The following is a 17,491-nucleotide window of genomic DNA, read 5'->3' as shown; positions in this document are numbered from 1 at the left end:
GCTGAAGACTTTACCACTGAGGTACCTGAGATTCAGTCCCCGGGCACTCTCAGGCCGGTGGAGAAGGCACCTCAGGGCGGCCCCACCTGACAGGTGAGGCAGGCAGGGTAGTTACCCACCATCTGCTCTCAGTCGCTGGTTGAGGGCTGCTGAAAGCATGAGTGGGTGGGTGGGGTGGCTTCCACGCCAGTACTGGAGCCAAGAATGCTCTCAGGCTTTCATTTAGAAGACATAAGCAGAGACGCACGCAACAGTCAGTGCTGAAGGAATAAAGTCCGCTCCCCTGGAGGAGCAGGGAGCACCGAGTGTCTCCCTCCCAGGGCCAGAGCAGAGCAGCTAAGAGCCCAGCCTTTATTATCCTTAGCAAACTAACACAGGAACAGAAAACCAAACACCTTATGCTCCCACTTATAAGGGGGAGCTAAACGATAAGAACTTAGGAACACAAAGAAGGAAACAAGAGACGCTAGGACCTACTTGATGGGGGAGGCTGGGAGGAGGGAGAGAAGCAGAATAGATAACTTTTGGGTACTGGGCTTAATACCTGAGTGATGAAATAATGGGTACAACAAACCCTCATGACATGTAACAAACCTCTTTAAAATAAAATAAAATAAATAAAATAAAATAAAGTATAAACAGGGGGAAAAAAAGAGCCTAGCCCTTTCATCACTTTTTCTTTCTTTCTAAAGTGGGCTGCTCTCCCACAAAAACCGCACGGGAGGCACGTCCCCACTGGGCATGCATGCCCCCCCACACACACAACTGCCAGACTGAGGCCAGGACTCAGGTCTGGTCCTTGATGTGTGTGTACTTCAGATATGCTGAGCTTAGGGCCAGTGTAGATAAAGATGTTCCCTAACACAAGAGGCCCAGGTCCCAGGGTCAACACTGGGTTTTCACACTGAAGCCCCCACTCATAAAACGGTCTCTCAAAGTCCCTTATCTGTATATTGATCTCTGTGGTCCCAATAAAGGAGTGAGGAAGTATTTTGGGATTCGTGAATAAATAGACCCCTGGCTAAAAACAATCACAGCACTTTAGTATCACCCAAAATGGCTCCTTAATTTGTTTCTAACATGTACAGAGATTTGTTAGCTTTAAATGGCTGAAAATAAGGTCAAAGACAAGGGAAAGTAAGAAATAGATGCAAAAAGGGTAGTAATTCACACCACAGCACAGAACATTAGCTGTGCTGTCTATACTTTTTATGGTGTACATGAACAGCCACATCAATCTTAGGTGCCAAAAATAAAATGTGTTTCTAAACACAACAGACACTATTTATAAACTAGGAGTGCCTGCCATCCTTTCTTTTGGAAAGGGAAGACCATACTAATGCCTTTCATTATCAACTAAGCACATACTAAATGCCTGACACTGTGTTATATGCAAGTGGTATCTGTCAACCCAGTAACTTTTCTTTGTAGGGAACAGAAAACATAATAGGAATGTACTGTCTCACACAATGATCCAAGGCGGTCATGCTTTGATGGGTCCTCCCAGGCTTCCTGTCTGCTTTCCTGATAGTCCCAAAGGTCCTTTCCTGAACCATAGTGACCATCGAATGTGTATGAAGGACCGTCCTTAGCTTAGGCAGGCCTAGAACCAAGGGTGTGATCAGCATACTCTAAAGCACATGGACGACATGGAACATGGTAGGAATATTGAAATAATGTGCCAAGGACATTTAAAAATATTCCTCTGTGTGTGTGTGTCTATATATATATATATATGCATGCATGTATATAACCTAATTTAAAGACATCTGATCTAAATGAAAAGAACAGAGACATGCATAAAGAAATGAAGAATGCTAGATCATATAAATTTACATACACATCAGGAACCTAAGCAATGAAGTCCTGCATGAGTTCTATCACAGGAGAAGCCTCTAGGTAAAAGGGTCAAGAAAAGGCCACGTAGAGAAATGGAGAAAGTGAAGCTGAGCAAAGAGAATTAAGAAAAATGAGGACAGTGTGTTATTCCACAGAAACGGAGATGTTTCACAGTGTAGCTTCCTTATGTATTTTGAAATTTTATCCTAAATGCATGAGTTCACAGGGGAAATTGAAATGTGATCCCAGAATAGCATTCGGAATACAAGTAAATTAAATGTCCATTGTCTGAAACTCACCAAAGCAAAAATATGAGTGCTACCTGTGACATATCATAAGCAAAACTAGACCTAATTGCTAAGAAAAATATATATTTACAAACATATCACATTCAAAGACATCTGAATAAAATATCAAAGTTTATACAAGTGATTTTCCCCTTGACATCACATCCTCGCTGCTGTTTTCGCCATGGTGACATGCAAGCTTGGCCTTTCACCACGATTGTAAGCTTCCTGAGGCCTCCTTAGAAGCCGAGCAGATGCCAGCTCCATGCTTCCTGTACAGCCTGCAGAATCGTAAACCAATTTAACTTCTTTTCTTGATAAATTACCCAGTATCAGGTATTTCTCCACAGCAATACAAGAATGGCCTAACATAGCATACATGTTTCAAGATACAGAATTTCAAGACAGCATAGATGCTTTAAGCTAGCACACTTAAACAAAGTCAACAAAGTATGGTCCATGACCTCTGGTATAAGTAAAGATTTATTGGAAGACATCCACATCGATTCATTTATCATTCGTAAGTACTGTCTTATGCAATACTCATTGGCGTGTTATCTAAGGTTGCATTCACACTTCAAGGGCAGAGGTGAGTCACTTGTGGCCAGCTGTGAAAACCCAATTTACTTACTATCTGGCCCTTTACAGAATTTAGATACTTGTTTTTTAAAATAAAATTCTTAAAATTTTTCATTAAAAAATGTTAGAAAAACTCAATTTTTATTTTGAATAGTTGGGAGTTTAGTAACAGATTTACAATGAAAATGTGTTAAACAAAATAATAATGAGATAATAATTAAAGAATACTCACAATCTTTCAAGGAGACTTAACCCAGAAAATGAGCCATTCTTCAGCTCGGATATCTTATTGTTACTCAGAATCCTAAAAAATACCAAAAAATAATAATAATAATAAGTTGCCTAATATACACTACCAATATCAAAGTAATTTAGCTTATTATGTTTAAATCTATGAGGAATTCCAAGACATCATTTATTAGCCAGAATGTTTGAGATGGCTGAAAAAAAGTGAGTGTCTTCCCCTTTCTCTGAGAAACCAACTATTTAAAGTAGTTTACCCATGCATCTTGTCCCATTTAAATTATTTGTATCACACATAATCAAAACTGAGAGAAAAGTTGATATGTAATAGCTCTAAGTTCAACATAAGCTTAAAGAATACCATACCATGTACATTTATATAATTAATCAAATTATGCAAGTTGAATACTCATTTTTCAACTGGAAACTTAGCAGAAAAATGCATAATCTATGATCCTGTAAAATACTGACTTTATAAAGAAACAAGGTATCTTCTAGATATCATTTCAATAATGCTGAATATTATTTGTAATTTAATAATATATAAATCTACTGTCCATTTGTGTAAAAATATGCTTTTCACATGCACTCACAGACAAACACAGGTAGCTGAATCATAGTATATCTCACGCTTTAGGACGATGTTTATCAAAAATGAATTGAAAACAAAAACTGACTCAAAGAAGTCATAGTTGCACCTATCCCAAAAGTCGGACTTGCCTGAGAAGAGACTTCATATTATCTGGCACTCTCTCTAGGTTTTGTAACTTTATGTCGCTTTTGGAGCCTGAATATCAATAATGAGCATCCATGAATGAGGTGAAAATGCTAGTTATCCGAATTGGGGAGTGGGAATATCAAGGTAAGGAAAATGAGAAAACCAAGGCACAAAAGAGTTAAGTAAAGGGCCCAAGATTACACTAGCCAATGGCAGACCCAGGTTTTGAACCCAGCAGTTCCTACTCCAAATGCAAAGTTCTTCAACATACACTAATGTTGGTCACAAGGCACACTACAGGCATTTGGGACAGAAAACTCTCCATCACACACAGCACTGCATAACTTTCAGGGGCACCCTTCACAATGGCTACAGTGTGAGCTGGTGTTTCTTGAGACAATGCAACACAGCACTTCTTGTATACAAAATGTAAATGGAGCATACCTCCGGGTCAGAAGATTTTAGGTATTATTATTTTGTCTAAAAAAAAACTTGGATTCCTTGTATTAAAACAAAATACCCATTTGACATTTGATTTTCTTTTGCGCTAAGTGAAGTTTTAAAATCCCTGCATATCAGAGCCTTTTCTTTCAGGAATTCCTAAAGTGAAACATACCTGGGGTTTCGACCCCAGCTCTATCACTTTCAAGTTATGTTGATTTTAGGCGAGTCACACCTCCTCTCAGTAACAGAGTTCCATCACTGTTAAAATGGGAAGAATAAAATCTACCTCACGAACGGTAGGAGGAATTAGAAAAAGCATGACATATTAAATGAGTATCCATTAAGTTTCAAATTCTGTTTTCTTGGTTCTGAGACACACATCCTTCCTCATTTCAATGCTTTCTGACCTGTCAACTCAAGAATGGAAAACCAAACATGGTCATGTTCTCACTCACAAGCGGGAGTTAAGCTACGAGAATGCAAAGGAATAAGAATGATACAATGGACTTTGAGGAAAGGGTGGGAGGCGGGTGAGGGATAAAAGACTACACACTGGGTGCAGTGTATACTGCTCGGGTGATGAGTGCACCAAAATCTCAGAAATCACCACTAAAGAACTTACTCATGTAACCTAACACCACCTGTTCCCCCAAAATCTACCGAAATAAACAAATTTTTTAAAAAATGTTTTCTGAAATCCAGATGTATCTTAAAATCCAAGTATATTATTGGACTGTATTCTGTCCCCCCGCCACCCGACAAAGCTGTTTGTTAGTTACTAAAGCAAACATAAGTGTTCAATCATTGGGACCGAGAAAACATGGTGATCAAAAACATTTGGATTAAAATACAATTTCCTCTAATCAAAACCGCAAGGGATTTGTTGTTGTTGTTTTTAATTGGCAGTTATTTAGCACAGGCAAAACAGAATTGAGACTCACATAGGAACTCAAAGCTCACGTCTCGAGCAAGATTTGCCAAGCAGCCCGGCAGAGCATACTAAGAGCCTATGACTGTGGCTATCCCAAACAGTATCTATCCTGAGCGGGCACTCACCAAATCTGACAGAAGGTATTTCCAGCGACTTTATGTCAGCATGACATATAACAGACAAAAATTAGAAACTCCCAAAGAGGTCAGTTATAAGAAGAAGAGTTAAACAAATTATAAAACATCCAAACAACAAAATTGTATGCCTCCAATAAAAATGATTCTTTCAAAGGAGACCTGAAGAGAAAAATGCTTACAAGCTTTTAAAAAGCAAACACCAAAACTGATATCCGTGATGGAAAAGAATCTCTGCATGGTCAAAAATAATAATAATTGGGAAAAAAAATATCAAAATGATCACTATTTTACTGAAGAGGTTTCTATTAATTTATTCTTTTTGGGTTTTGGTGTTTTTTTTGTTTTGTTTTTTTTTTTTTTTTTGAGACGTAGTCTTGCTCTTGTCGCCCAGGCTAGAGTACAGTGGCACGATCTCAGCTCACTGTAATCTCCACCTCCCGAGTTCAAGCAATTCTTGTGCCTCAGCCTCCCAAGGAGCTAGGAGTATAAGTGCCCACCACCATACCCAGCTGATTTTTGTATTTTTAGTAGAGACAGGGTTTCACCAGGTTGGCCAGGATGGTCTTGAACTCCTGACATCAGGTGATCCGCCTGCCTCGGCCTCCCAAAGTGCTGGGTTTACAGGTGTGAGCCACCACACCTGGCTGATTTATATTTTATTCTTTATAATCCTGCAATATCTTTGGAAATCTCTAAAATAACACTCTTATTTTTTAAGTATTTTTCCTCCTGGTAATAAATATAAGAATCTTAATTGCTAAGTACAGTTTGAGGTTGAGTTTATTTTGAGTATATCTTAGAAATAAAAACAAGTAAATAATTTATGCTTTGAAATTAAAGAGTCACATTCATTTATTTATATTCAATAAATGTTTATATAGTGACTGACGTTAGAAACTTCACAGACACGAAAAGTAGTGCAAGTAACAATGGTGCTATATTCAGAGTCCAGGGTTTTAACTGCAACCCCACAAGGAATAAATGATTCAGTTTGTGTGACAGTCACTTCACTTTTCTAGGTAGACTTCAACTTCATTTTTAAGACCAAAAAAAAAAAAAATATTAGAGTGATTACCGAGATCCTTTCCAGCTAGTTTTAATTTTCTATATTTAATTATTACGTTTTAATGAGCAAAGCTGTCAAACTTTGCAGTGACTAAGAATTTAAAATAAACCAAAGAACAGGGAAATGAAAACTACACAAACGACCAACCTCAGTGACGTTAGTGTGCCGTTTCCGAGTAAAGAATGAAACCCAAACATGAGTAGCTTATAAAGAACGGCCAGGGTAGTGGCTGAATTACACTCACTGCAATTCAGGAATGTTTCAGCCAAAGGACTGTCATTTGCTCAGTCATAAAAGCTTTAGTACGAGAAATGATAAATTTTATTGAGGAAAGTAAAAAGGAAGACATTTCATCACACTTAAAAAGTTATAACTGTAACCTTAAAAATATAGTTTACAACCTCAAGTTAATATATTCAGTCTACACATTATTTGATGTGTTTAAGGATTTCGCGCTAGAAAACAGAATCAGTATGAATAAATCTACTCTGCAGACAGCTTTTATACTCAATTTTGAAATGGGGGACTGTGGAACTAGCAAATGCGTAATATCATGTATCATTATAAACCTAAAACCCATTCATAATCAATATTTTTGCTGACATCTTTGAAATTTCAAACTTTCTAGGACGTAACTAAATGAAAAATATAAAACTTGACCGAAGTCATAAAGCTCATATACACCCATTTCTGTTCTATACTAATGACATTACCGCCACATGATCTATAGACAATGCTTAGGAACACTACTTGGAGCTCTTGTCTCTTGAATTTAAACACCGTAAGAAAGTCTTTGATGTCCATTGCTACTATTTAACACAGCACCAAGTTTAAGTTTGGTATATTGCTTATGCTGGAATACGAAAACAGGAGTGAGACTTACTATAGACATACTTTTTTAAAAAATCAAAAGTTTATGGAGCAGAAGAAATAAACATTAAGTAGTATTAGAAGTTCTCAGTTGCTTGCTATTGCAAGTCCCAGAATGGAGTGAGTCATGGAAAATTGCTGACAACACTCACACCTTGTATGGCAGAAGGCACAAAATAATTATCCTTTTGAGAGGAATTTAAAAATACATTTCAAGAGTACTAAATATTCAGATCAAATATGTTGGGGCTATAATTCGGGGCATCAACCGCTGGAGGGAAAAGTCAGATAAACCATCAAATAGGGTTATTGTAGCAGGTTGAATGGCTGAAGTGGGTTGAAAGGCGTCACCCGGAACCTGTGAATGTGAAACTGTGAACGTGACCTTGTTTAGAAAAAGAGTGTTTGTTGTTGTGACTAAGTTAAGGTTCTAGAGAGGAGAGCATCCTGAGTTAGGGTAGGCCCTAAATCCAACGCAAGTGTCCTTAACAGGGAAGAAGAGAAGACAGAGTTCAACACTCTATGAAGATGAAGGCAGAGATGAGCCTCAGAAAGAGACAAAACGGAAAAACAGAAGAAAAGCAGATTTACAACCCATAATAACTAAGGACTTCCCAGAACTAAGGAAAAGAGCAAATAGGAAATTTTAAGATGTAGCACATTTTTAAAATTTCTTTTTGATTTTTTAAAAATCCATAAGCAATGTGAAAAGATAAACAAATATTTTCAACTCCTATTAAAGGCAAAGGACTAATTTTCCAAATATACAAAGAATTCTTTTTAAAAAATTAAGAAAAAAAAAACCTCCCCAATAGATGCGACCAAAAAAAAGCTCATCATCAATGGTCATTAGAGAAATGCAAATCAAAACCACAATGAGATACCATCTCACAACAGTTAGAATGGTGATCATTAAAAAGTCAGAGGTGGGTGTGGTGGCTCACGCCTGTAATCCCAGCATTTTGGGAGGCTGAGGCGGGTGGTTCATGAGGTCAGGAGATGGAGACCATCTGGCTAACACAGTGAAACACCATCTCTACTAAAAACATAAAAAAAAGCCGGGCATGGTGGTGGGCGCCTGTAGTCCCAGCTACTCAGGAGGCTAAGGCAGAAGAATGGTGTGAACCCAGGAGGCGGAGCTTGCAGTGAGCTGAGATTGCGCCACTGCACTCCAGCCTGGATGACATAGCGAGACTCTGTCTCAAAAAAAAAAAAAAAAAAAAAAAAAGTCAGGAAACAACAGATGCTGGAGAGGATGTGGAGAAACAGGAATGCTTTTACACTGTTGATGGGAGTGTAAATTACATCAACCATTGTAGAAGACAGCATGGCGATTGCTCGAGGATCTAGAACTAGAAATACCATTTGACCCAGCAATCCCATTACTGGGTATATACCCAAAGAATCATAAATCATTCTACTATAAAGACACTATGCACACGTATGTTTACTGCAGCACTATTCACAACAGCAAAGACTTGGAACCAACCCAAATGCCCATCATTGATAGACTGGATAAAGAAAATGTGGCACATGTATACCATGGAATATTATGCAGCCATAAAAAAGGATCAGTTCATGTCTTTTGCAAGGACATGGATGAAGCTGGAAACCATCATTCTCAACAAACTAACATAGGAACAGAAAACCAAATACCTCATGTTCTCACTCATAAGTGGGAGTTGAACAATGAGAACACATGGACACAGGGAGGGGAACATCACACACAGGGGCCCGTAGAGGTGTGGAGGGCTAGGGGAGGGAGAGCATTAGGAGAAATACCTAATGTAGATGACAGGTTGATGGGTGCAGCAAACCACCATGGCAGGTGTATACCTATGTAACAAACCTGCATGTTGTGCACATGTATCTCAGAACTTAAAGTATTTAAAAATCTTTTGCCAAAAAAAGAAAAAAGAAAAATCAGCAAAAGCCTTGAACAGATAGTTCAGGAAAAATAAACACCAATGGATCACAATCAAATGAAAGGATGTATGACAACCTGAGTCACGAGGGAAATACAAATTAAAACAAGATACCATAAATAACTTTTCACGGGGGGGGGGAATGTGATCACCCATTTTATATTCTGAAGGAAAGAGCCACTCATATTTTGCTATAAATCAGTACAATCATCTGGGCATGGTAGCTTAACTCCTGTAGTCCCAGCTACTCAGGAGGCGAAGGTGGGAGGATTGCTTGAGCCCAGAAGTTCAAGATCAGCGTGGGTGATATATAGCGAGACCCTGTCGTTTAAAAACAAACAAAACAGAAAAAAAAAAAAAAAAAACTATGGAGGGTAAAAGTACAAACATATACACACTGTTTCATCCACTTATTCCTCTTCTGAAAATTTACCATGAAGACATAGTTGCACTTGTACAAAATATAGTACATATTATATCTTATATAATTATATACTTATACAACAAAATTATTCATTGCACTACTGTCTGTATAAGTTACTTGCTGGATACTGACATTGGTTCCAATAATAGGGGATTTTATGGAATTCTTCTGTCTATCTACAAAATGAAATACCAGAAAGATGGAGAGCTGTAGGACACATGGAGAGGAAGCACTTTAAGTATTCACACAGAAAGATCAAGGCATACATTTATGTATTTTAAATTTCCACTCTTTGAGGCCCCAGTATGCCTGTAATCCCAGTGCTTTGGATAGCCAAGGCAGGAGGACCACTTGAGCCCAGGAGTTTGAGTTTACAGTGAGCTATGATCCGGCTACTGCACTCCAGCCTGGGTGACAGAGCAAGACCCTGTCTCAAAACAATAAAAGTTTCCACTCCTTGACATTTCTGATTTGCCATTTTACAAACTGTACTAATGCAAACTGATACTGTGTTAGATTTAGCATGTACAATAATATGTTATTGCTACAACATTGTTTATCAAGTACAAGAAAAAGAGATAAGAAAGCAAGGTTGGCTAGATTTTGGGCCAGGTGAGTCACTAAATTCAATTGGTACACATCCTAAATTTTTAAGGCCACCTGTGATAAGCAAAACTCAGGACTGTTAACTCCTCAAAAATAAATTTCTAGTGCTTTCCTTCATTTACTCCACTAATGAAAACTGGTGACTCCTGGCCGGGCGCGGTGGCTCAAGCCTGTAATCCCAGCACTTTGGGAGGCCGAGGCGGGCGGATCACAAGGTCAGGAGATCGAGACCACAGTGAAACCCCGTCTCTACTAAAAATACAAAAAATTAGCCGGGCGCGGTGGCGGGCGCCTGTAGTCCTAGCTACTCAGGAGGCTGAGGCAGGAGAATGGCGGGAACCCAGGAGGCGGAGCTTGCAGTGAGCCGAGATCGCGCCACTGCACTCCAGCCTGGGCAACAGCGTGAGACTCCGTCTCAAAAAAAAAAAAAAAAAAAAAAAAAAAAAGAAAACTGGTGACTCCCAACATTCGTCTGAAGTTCTAGTTCAGAAGCCAAAAAACCCAACCAGCCACTGGTTTTCTTTAAAGCCTAAGACCTCTAAGAACAGTGTTTAAATTTTTAAACACATGAAAAAAAATCAGAACAATACTACCTCGTGACACATGAAACTTGTAGGAAATTCAAATTTCAATGCCCTTAAAGGTTTGCTAAAACCAACCATGCCCATTTGTTTACATATTGTCAATGGCTGCTTTTTTTTTTTTTTATTTGTATGTTTTTGTGAAAGTTTTACAGAGTAAAACAGACTTGTACAAAGGATTTCCCCTAAATTTTCCCTTTCAGAAGGTATCTCCTACAAGAATTCTAATAGGACCAAGAGTTACCAAATACTGAGGATGTGCTAGGACAGCAGAGCTGAGTAGTGGCAACAGACATTCTGGTCTGTAAAGCCTAAAATATTTACTAATTGATCTTCAAAGAAAAAGTCTGCCAACTCCTGTTTTACTCTGTCTCAGCTTATTCCGTTTTCAGATAAATACAAATAAAATGCTATTTTCTAAAATAATTCTTCCTAGCAAAAATGACAGTATCTACTGAATCTCAAAATTCTCCATCCATTTGATTATTCTTCATATTAAAATTACATTTAATTCTGCATGGCATCAGCAATTAAATACATTTTGTCATAAGCACAGCTAGTTACTTGGTTCATCAATGTTCCTCCTTTGATTGGACACATTGACTCATTCATTCATTTTTGCAGAAAATAATTCTGGGTGGTATGCTTTAGCTCTTGTGTGTCAAGAAATATTTTGCCTTCACTCTACTCACCTTGTTTTAACACTTCTCATTATCTGAAATCACTCTGTTCAGGCATTTGTGTATCTACCATTTCTCCCACAACAAAGTAAAACCCATAAAGTATAGAAATCTTTTCCAATTTGACCATAATTGCATCCTCACAAAAAAAGAACATAATGGTGAATATCTGAGTGACCGTATTGTGCAGTGAATATACTCAATCATTCTTCACCGGAACCCTATGATATAGCTGGGTTCGGTGGCTTACACCTATAATCCCAGCAATTTGGGAGGCTGAGGCAGGAGGATTGCTTGAGCCCAGGAGTTAGAGACTAGCCTGGGCAACACAGTGAGACCCCAACTCTAAAAAAAAGTAAAGACAACAGCCAGGCACGGTGGTGTGAGCGTGTAGTCCTGGCTCCTTGGACGACTGAGTGGGGAGGATTGCTCAAGCCCAGGAGGTCGAGGCTGTAGTGAGCTATGACAGTGCCATTGCACTCCAGCCTGGGCCACAGAGCAAGACCCTGTCTCAAACAAAATAAAACAAAACCCACGATGTAGATATTATTATTTTCTTCAAAACAATGACCAAAAATTTGCAAGGCAAAAGAAATCAATAACTTGCTCAGGTTCACATGCAGACTAACCAGCAGAGTTAACATTCCAGCAATGTCAAGTATGAGTGACTGTTGTAGGCACATGCCCCTACTCAGCTGTCTTTCCAAAAGAGGCCTTGGGGCAGGACAGCAGTTAGCTGAGGGCCCCCAGCCACAGATGTCTAGAGGATCTGCCTCCGTTTTCAATTTTCAAGCAGAGGCCATGCACATTGCAGGCAGTCCCCAGCCAATGACTGAGCACAGCAGTGGTAGCGGGACTGCATTTCTACCTAGTAGACTTCTGGTGGACGATCTCTACCAGAACTCTGCAAAGGGCTGGCCGAGCCTTTCTCATAGCTGTAACGCAGTCTTAGACCTTTCCTTCCCCTCTCCTTTCATAGGTGCTAGACCTGCAGTTCCCATCTGAAGACTTCTCATGCCTGCTTCTGTTTTCTCTCTTTATTTTTCATGGTAATTCCCCCTAGTAAACATCTTAAACTCCTAGCTCCACTCTGGCATGTGCTTCCCAGGAGACCCAACAGAAAAGGTCCCACAACATCTGTGCAATGAATGAATGAAATAAAAAATAAAACTGGGTTTAAATTTGTATGTTCAAAGATCCTTCCCTGAGGACATGACATAGCACCTATAATTTAATGGCATGCAGTGGTACAGATCAGAAATATAAATCTCAGCCCCAGCCTTATTCCTTCCTAAGTCTTATGGGATTCTTTATGGAAATCAAAAATTCTACCAGGGTATGTCTAGTATTCTTTCTTCTCTTCATACTGCAATAAAAGTGTCCCAAGATACTTTTTCTACATGTTAGACCTTCTAAACTTAAAACCATCTTAAAACTGATAGCAAAAGAATCTTCCAGCTGTTAGGAAAAGGAGGAAGTTAAGCATTTATCAGTGGTTGTCATTGTTGGCACACACAAAAACTGTGGTTGAATTTTAAGTCTGGATCCTTAATTATGGCTTAATGTTTACACATTAAGGTTTCACTACGATGCAGCACTGAAATAAACAGTCGTGTAACAGAAGATTGCATATGCTATGACAGCGTAATTAAAGGCAGAGAATATCAAATCTCTCAGAATTTGACATTTAGGAGAGGCTGGAGGGATTCATTCGTGTGTCATAGAGAACTATCATTCAAGCAGCTCACAACCCTGGTAAGCTGCCAGCTAACTTTTAAGAAAAACAGTTAAACTTCCAATGATGCATGATTACATTTTTTTAAAGCTTGTTAAATTAACCCCAAGTTAAAAAAAAAAAAAGCAAAACCTAATACAGGCATCCAAATTATATTATCACAACCTAAAGATGCTAAAGAAAAAGTCAAGATTACTTTTATGACAAACTGTGCAATTACAATGCAGGCAATATACCCCAAAATGATTTTAAATATATTTTCCATGCATATATAAAAAGAAAAAAGAATAAATGGGTAAAATGCTAGTAATATAGGAAAATCAGGTAAATCTGGGTAAAAAATATACAGAGGTTCTACCCATTATTCTTATTCTTTTAATAGTCATGTAAGTTTGAAATTATTTTCAAATAAAAAGTGTAAGTAGGCCAGGCACAGTAGCTCGTGCCTATAATCCCAGCACTTTGGGAGGCCAAGGCGGGTGGATCACTTGAGGTCAGGAGTTCGAGACCAGCCTGACCAACATAGTGAAACTCCGTCTCTACTAAAAATACAAAAATTAGCCCAGCGTGGTGGTGCACACTGTAATCCCAGCTACTCAGAAGGCTGAGGTGAGAGAATCGCTTGAGCCCAGGGGGCAGAGGTTGCAGTGAGTTGAGATCATGCCACTGCACTCCAGCCTGGGTGATACAGTGAGACCCCGTTTCCAAAAAAAAAAAAAAAAAAAAAGTGTAAGCAGTTTTGTATTAAAATGACACCATGTAGAATACAAATGGTTAAGTGATTCAGAATGAGAAGGCTGGAGGTGACAGAGGTGCTAAGGAAGTGGCATTTCATGAGGTGGGAAAAAAATATATACACGTTTAGAGAAACCAGCTCTTAAGAATAATTACATCTCTGGCTCCCTCACCGAAAAGTTGTTTGGAAATAAGCATCCGACTGTTGACGCTTTGAATCAAAGAATTGTTTAGGCTGCCTTTTATTTCTCCATCTGCTCTTAAGCTGGATATTCCACCTCTTAGTTCCAACCTTCACATTTCCTAATTCTGCTTCAGAATTCTCATCTTAATCCTTCTGCTTTGAATTTTGGAATAAGTCCTCTGCTTAATTATCCAGACCACTAATTTTCTTAAGTCTTTAGTTGTTGCCATTTCTCCCTTCAGCCCACCTACTGACCCCACACAAGCACTTTTTTTTTTTTTTTTTTTGACACAGGGTATCACTCTGTCACCCACTGGAGTGCAGTGGTACCATCTCGGCTCACTGCAACCTCCACCTCCTGGGTTCAAGCAATTCTCCTGCCTCAGCCTCCTGAGTAGCTGGGATCACAGGGATGGGCCACCATATCTGACAGGGTTTTGTCATGTCGGCCAGGCTGGTCTTGAACTCCTGGCCTCAAGTGATCCACCCACCTTGGCCTCCCAAAGTGCCAGGATTACAGGCGTGAGCCACCATACCTGGCCCACACCGAGTTTTTTAACATTATAAGCCCACACTTAACTTGTGAGAGAACTCCTTTGTTCGACCTTTCTCAGGAGATTTTTTTTTTTTCAATCAGTTGCTCTACTCTTGGATCTGAGACTATGAATTAGAATTTTCCTGTGTTAACTTTTCCCCAGTGGTTCCATGGGACTGGTTTGGTGGCTTCTCATTCTGTTGGCTTCTTCTCAAACGTCTGATGATCCTTCTTGGTTGCTGGCTCATATTTGCAAATGTGGGGCTAGAATGCTCACTATTAGTTGCTGCAGAGGGTTCTTTAGCACACATGAAAATAATGGTGAATGAACAGAGCAAAACTGCCTTTACTTCTAGGTTCAGAAATCGCATATCCATGGAGATGGAGACACAAAAGATACCTGGCACCCGCTACGACTTCTCCCTCCTGCTACACAGTCGCCCACTATATTCTGCCTTGGCAAATCTCCCAGATTATTTAAAACTAAGCTAAATGGCCTTGTCACAGAAGCAAACTGGACCACCATCCCCTCAGAGCCAGACTGATAGCAGAACTGGAGCAGCTGTTTCAGGTTATTAATTCCTGGCCAGGCGCTCTCATTAGCCACTTTTGTTGCCACCCCCTATGGTTTCAGTTCTTGGGAATCATCCAGGATGCTGTTAAGAAAATCCATTTTTCTAGTTATTCCCACTTCTGTCTCTATTGGGTTGTAAGTTCCTTTGCGTGGAGTGTGCTTTATTTATTTCACAGTGTCCTCAATGCTTCCAGGGTCTCTAGAGCAACTTTCTTATTTTTCAGCCCTGTTATGGCTCTTTTCATATTTTTATGTTTCTTCTATTGTTTTCAACAGAATTTTGAAAGGAAAGGAGAAAAAGTAAACAGACGCGGCTCACTGTATATCCACTTAGGGGGCCATAAAGGGGTCATTTCCTAAAAGTAGAGCCTCCATCCTCTTTTATATGTCCTCTCTGGATGCTAAGTGATTCATGGACGGTTTGGTTTCTAGCCCATCTTTTCCCCGTCGTGCACGGAAAGCTACAACTCATAGAAAAAGCTTAACCGCCTTTCATTTAACAGAATTATACTTTTAATCACAAGGGTATCTGTGTAAAACAAGAAAACCTCATACATCAACCAAAAGCTAAAGTCCCAGGTCCTCTGTAAAACAGTCAGATGTCCCTGACCACAACCATTCTTAAAGTGCCATACTCATCCTGCTCCAACAACTCAAAGAAAGGGAGGCAGATGCGGGGGAACCTCCGAGGGCTGAGGATGTGGTTCAGTGCCCTGGCTGGCAACTCTAACCCATTTTGTATTTAGGGTCATTTTTCCAGTCTCTGCCCTCCCTCGATAATTACCGAGCATTTAATAGTAATCACAGAAGGCAAACTCCAGAATACAAAATACTGGAATTTGAATCTTAACACCAGGATTTGGCTTTATGACTTTGGATAAGTTCTTAACCCCTCAGTTACTTAATGCCTCATCGGTTTATCACCCCAGGCCTTTCTAAGAGACAATACAAGGCTTTTGTAAATATATATGAGAACGTGTGGTGAAGCACTTAAAGCAGGCCTTCTGACTGCTAAGATCCAAGCAACTGGACATCACAGCTAGAGAATAAAGCTGATACTGAACGTTTTCATTAGCAGCATCTACTGACTGAATACCAGCCAGGCTGGGCTACTATGCTCTCTCCCGAGAAAGTCAACAGCATCTGCTGCACCACACCAGTCTCTCCCAACGGTGACACCTCTGGGGTTCATGAACATGCCTCTAACTTGTTTTCACTAACATGGTAAAATAAACCAACTCAAACTGACAACTTCACAGATATTGTTTAGATAAGTATTTTTAAATGAGCAAAATTTAAACTGAGATAATATATTCTAAATCAGAGGTCCCCAACCTTTTTAGCTCCAGGAATTAGTTTCACAGAAGACAATTTTGCCATGGATGGGAGGATGAGGGATGGTTTCGAAGGCATTAGATTCTCATAAAGAGCGTGCAACCTAGCTCCTTCACATGTGCAATTCACAATAGGGTTGTACTCCTGTGAGAATTCTAGTGCTCAGCTGATCTGACAGGAGGTGGAGCTCAGGCAGTAACACTTGCTCACCCATCACTCACCTCCTGTAACAGCCATGGACTGGTACCTGTCCAAGGTCCGGGGGTTGGTGACCCTTGGTCTAAATAACAGTATAAGTGGCATCTAATGACAAAGCAGGACGACAGCACACTGTACCCATCTAAAGTTGGAAACACTATACCATTTTCAACAACAAGAGAGCCACAGAGCAGGACAAGAGTTTGAAGACACAGCCTCTCCAGAAAGCTCTTTGACGAAATGCATTCAGCAAGAACTACCTACCAAACCAAACAATTCTAAATTGAAGACAGTTACTCAAATTTGTGTTGTTAAATATTTCTCCCATTTATCTAACCAAGAAACTCTCTGAAGGGATAACACTACAATGACCTGCCACACCCACCCTACAGAATGTTGAACTACAGCTGCCAGGTGCCTGGGAAGCAAAAGGCAAAAGTGTGGCCGGTGAAGCCAGAGCTTGGGGTGCTGGATGTTGGGGTGCCGGATGTCAGGGTGCCTAGATCTGAATCCGTGCTGCCACCTGACACTAGTATAAACTTAAGTGACAAGTGATCCCTGCCCTGACCTTCAGTGGCGGAATCCATAGACAGGGATAATGGTGCTGATTTGTTTAGAGCAGGGGTCAGCAAACTGTAGCCTGTAAACTGTTTTTATAAATAAGGTTTTATTGGAACCCAGCCACATTCACTCATCTGTGAATTGTTTTATGGCTGCTTTCACATGTATAGGGTTGTGTAGCTGCAACAGAGACTGTACACTTAAAATATTTACTAGCCGGGCCTACACAGCAGGAGTTTGCCTACCCTTGGTGCAGAACATTGGTTCTCAATTCTGGCTGCACATCAAAATCATTTATGAAGCT

At 39.8% G+C, this 17,491-nt stretch overlaps 1 protein-coding gene across 1 annotated transcript in view; it reads right to left on the bottom strand.

Annotated features, from left to right (window-relative positions):
- Window positions 1–17,491, bottom strand: part of ADGRA3 (adhesion G protein-coupled receptor A3) — a 130,525-nt gene that overhangs the window by 85,687 nt on the left and 27,347 nt on the right. The window contains exon 2 of the mRNA XM_050791113.1: window positions 2,938–3,009. Within this exon, the coding sequence (XP_050647070.1) occupies window positions 2,938–3,009 (72 nt within the window). The remainder of the gene's footprint in view (window positions 1–2,937; window positions 3,010–17,491) is intronic.

This window comes from Macaca thibetana, chromosome 5 (assembly GCF_024542745.1).
Source record: "Macaca thibetana thibetana isolate TM-01 chromosome 5, ASM2454274v1, whole genome shotgun sequence".
Lineage (NCBI taxonomy): Eukaryota > Metazoa > Chordata > Mammalia > Primates > Cercopithecidae > Macaca > Macaca thibetana.
The sequence above is the reverse complement of the archived record's forward strand: the minus strand, read 5'-3'. Positions and strand labels throughout refer to the sequence as shown.